This window comes from Magnolia sinica, chromosome 1 (genome assembly GCF_029962835.1).
Source record: "Magnolia sinica isolate HGM2019 chromosome 1, MsV1, whole genome shotgun sequence".
Taxonomy (NCBI): domain Eukaryota; kingdom Viridiplantae; phylum Streptophyta; class Magnoliopsida; order Magnoliales; family Magnoliaceae; genus Magnolia; species Magnolia sinica.
The window spans coordinates 60970923-60972994 of NC_080573.1; the positions used below are offsets into that span (position 1 = coordinate 60970923).

The window sequence follows — 2072 nt, forward strand, 5'->3', positions numbered from 1 at the left end:
TCCTCCTTTACTCGGGCTTGGGACCGGCAATGCAAGGAGTTGCATTGGCGGAGTTAAAAAAGGGCTTAGGCTCCATTTGGTTTTTTAAAAAAAATGTTTTCATAAATACTAATGTGATTACCAAATGGAGCTTAACACTATAAATACTTTCATATATAGAGTACAAAATTCATTCAATATTTTTTAAAAAAAAAAAAATAAGTGCCAAATTAGTTCAAAATTAGTTCAAAATGCACACAACAAGTTCAAAATTAGTTCAAAATGCACACAACACATGTTCAATTATACAGTACCAAATTTGTTCAAATTATGAATTCTCAATGCCTCTTTCCCCCATTGCACAAATGATCCTGGACCAGCTTCTCCAAGTGTAGATGCGAACTCATCTTCTTTCCACAAAGGAGCGTGAGGTTGTATAACCTCAGTCAGGACAACAACAAAAGTTCCATCCTCCAACGGCTCGCAATGGACAGTTGTATTTGGATTAACTTCTTGTACTTCACCACGAGCAACTACACCACGTTTTCCAAAACCATGCAAGTCGCATCTCATACCGATATATATAATATCCAGCTACATTTACACATAAAATGGCATTGGTATTGTTAGCGTTTATAATATAATTGTAAGCTCAATACAGTAAAAAATTTATACTTGCATACTGACGATGCCTGAGTAGATTTAGCGACGGTTGGTGATGAGAGATTTTGAGTATACTATCTCTCTTTCTGCATATCCACCAATATTTTCTTCATCTCAACTATATCTTGAGTCATACCATCCAATTTTTTCTTCACCTGAGATAACTCTTGAGTTACGCTCTCTTTTTCTTTTGTCACATTCTCTACCTTCGAACGAGCAGGGGTTGACTTCTTCAGTCCTACCTTGCTTATTGAGCAACCTAGACCCTGCATTCGCCCTCTATTATCAGAACCAACCAACTGTAAAACATTGTAAATCAAGTTATTAGGATATTCATAATTACCATAAAACTTAAGTAATTTTTAAATTTTATTAGTACCTCTGTAAGGGCATCATCCATGTCGGTCATCCTAGAAGCAGGATTGCTACTATAGAGCTCATCTAGTTTTTCCTGTGAAAAAATACAAATGAATTCAATATAATTCAAAGTTATACATAGGCTTTTCATAAGGGTACTAGTTAGTGGTATGAGGGATGCACTTACAACAAGGTCAGGATACTGGACAACTTTGTCCTTTCTTGTATGGGCTCTTAAGAAGACTTCACATCTACCTATCTTGACATCAGAGGTAAGATTCTTCTCCATCGCCTTTAGCACATTACATATCATTCAAATACACATCATTAATAGATTTAGATGAATGATAATTCAAATTTAAATTCAATTTTAAACTATAATATCTATTTTTAAATACATACCATCTTATAGCGAGTAACAGCCATGCTGTGCCTCCCAAGACACGCAGGTCCTTTTAGCTTAGCCCGATTGACTTTATTCCTTATGCTTACCCTCTTGAATTCCTCGGTGGTACATTAATCCACGAAGGCCCTCCAATCCTCCATAGGGATACCTGGGGGGCAGGACCATCTCTCACAACAATATGATCCTTATTTGTAATATATTTTACAGTCAATCTTCTCTTGTAATTTCTCAACGCTTCATTGATGCGTTTTGTAACGTAATCAAGACTTGCAGCCCAACTTTGACCCTCAAACTCATAAAACTGTGACAATCTTTCTGTGACCATATGAATTTGTTTATGAGGCACCTGACGAAAGTTCAGGTATATGATCGGGATATGAGAACGGGTGAGGACACCGACATGCGATGCAAAGTCTCTGTGATCGGAACAATCCTCATTTGGTTGCCCGAATTCATTCGTCTTTAGGACTTTTTTTTCTATCAGGTGGCACAAGTAAAGAGACCCCCTAGTAATGCCTCTTTTTTTAGATGAAGAAGAAGCTGACACAATTACATAAAAAGAATAACAGTTATATATACACGTCATTGATTACTGCCAATATATAAGGAAAAGGAAATTTACATATATAATTAAGGAGAAGTATCTTATTACCTTTGGTGTTACTTG

At 36.2% G+C, this 2072-nt stretch overlaps 1 protein-coding gene across 1 annotated transcript; it reads right to left on the reverse strand.

The window, feature by feature from the left end:
• Positions 1-562: 562 nt before the first annotated feature.
• LOC131245597 (uncharacterized) lies at positions 563-1602 on the reverse strand. Its single transcript, XM_058245203.1, has 4 exons — positions 1402-1602; positions 1187-1291; positions 1022-1093; positions 563-941 (listed from the first exon to the last, which is right to left on the reverse strand). The coding sequence occupies exons 1-4, from the start codon at positions 1423-1425 to the stop codon at positions 717-719; spliced, it is 426 nt and encodes a 141-aa protein (XP_058101186.1). The 5' UTR covers positions 1426-1602; the 3' UTR covers positions 563-716.
• Between the last annotated feature and the right edge of the window lie 470 nt (positions 1603-2072).

Bases quoted from the DNA above. Each gene is read 5' to 3' on its own strand.
- LOC131245597 (XM_058245203.1), bottom strand. From the start codon at position 1,425: ATGGCTGTTACTCGCTATAAGATG. The intron at 1,094-1,186 runs GTAAGTGCATCC...ATTTTTTCACAG, and splicing joins TCCAGTATCCTGACCTTGTT to GAAAAACTAGATGAGCTCTA. The intron at 942-1,021 runs GTACTAATAAAA...AATGTTTTACAG, and splicing joins TGGATGATGCCCTTACAGAG to TTGGTTGGTTCTGATAATAG.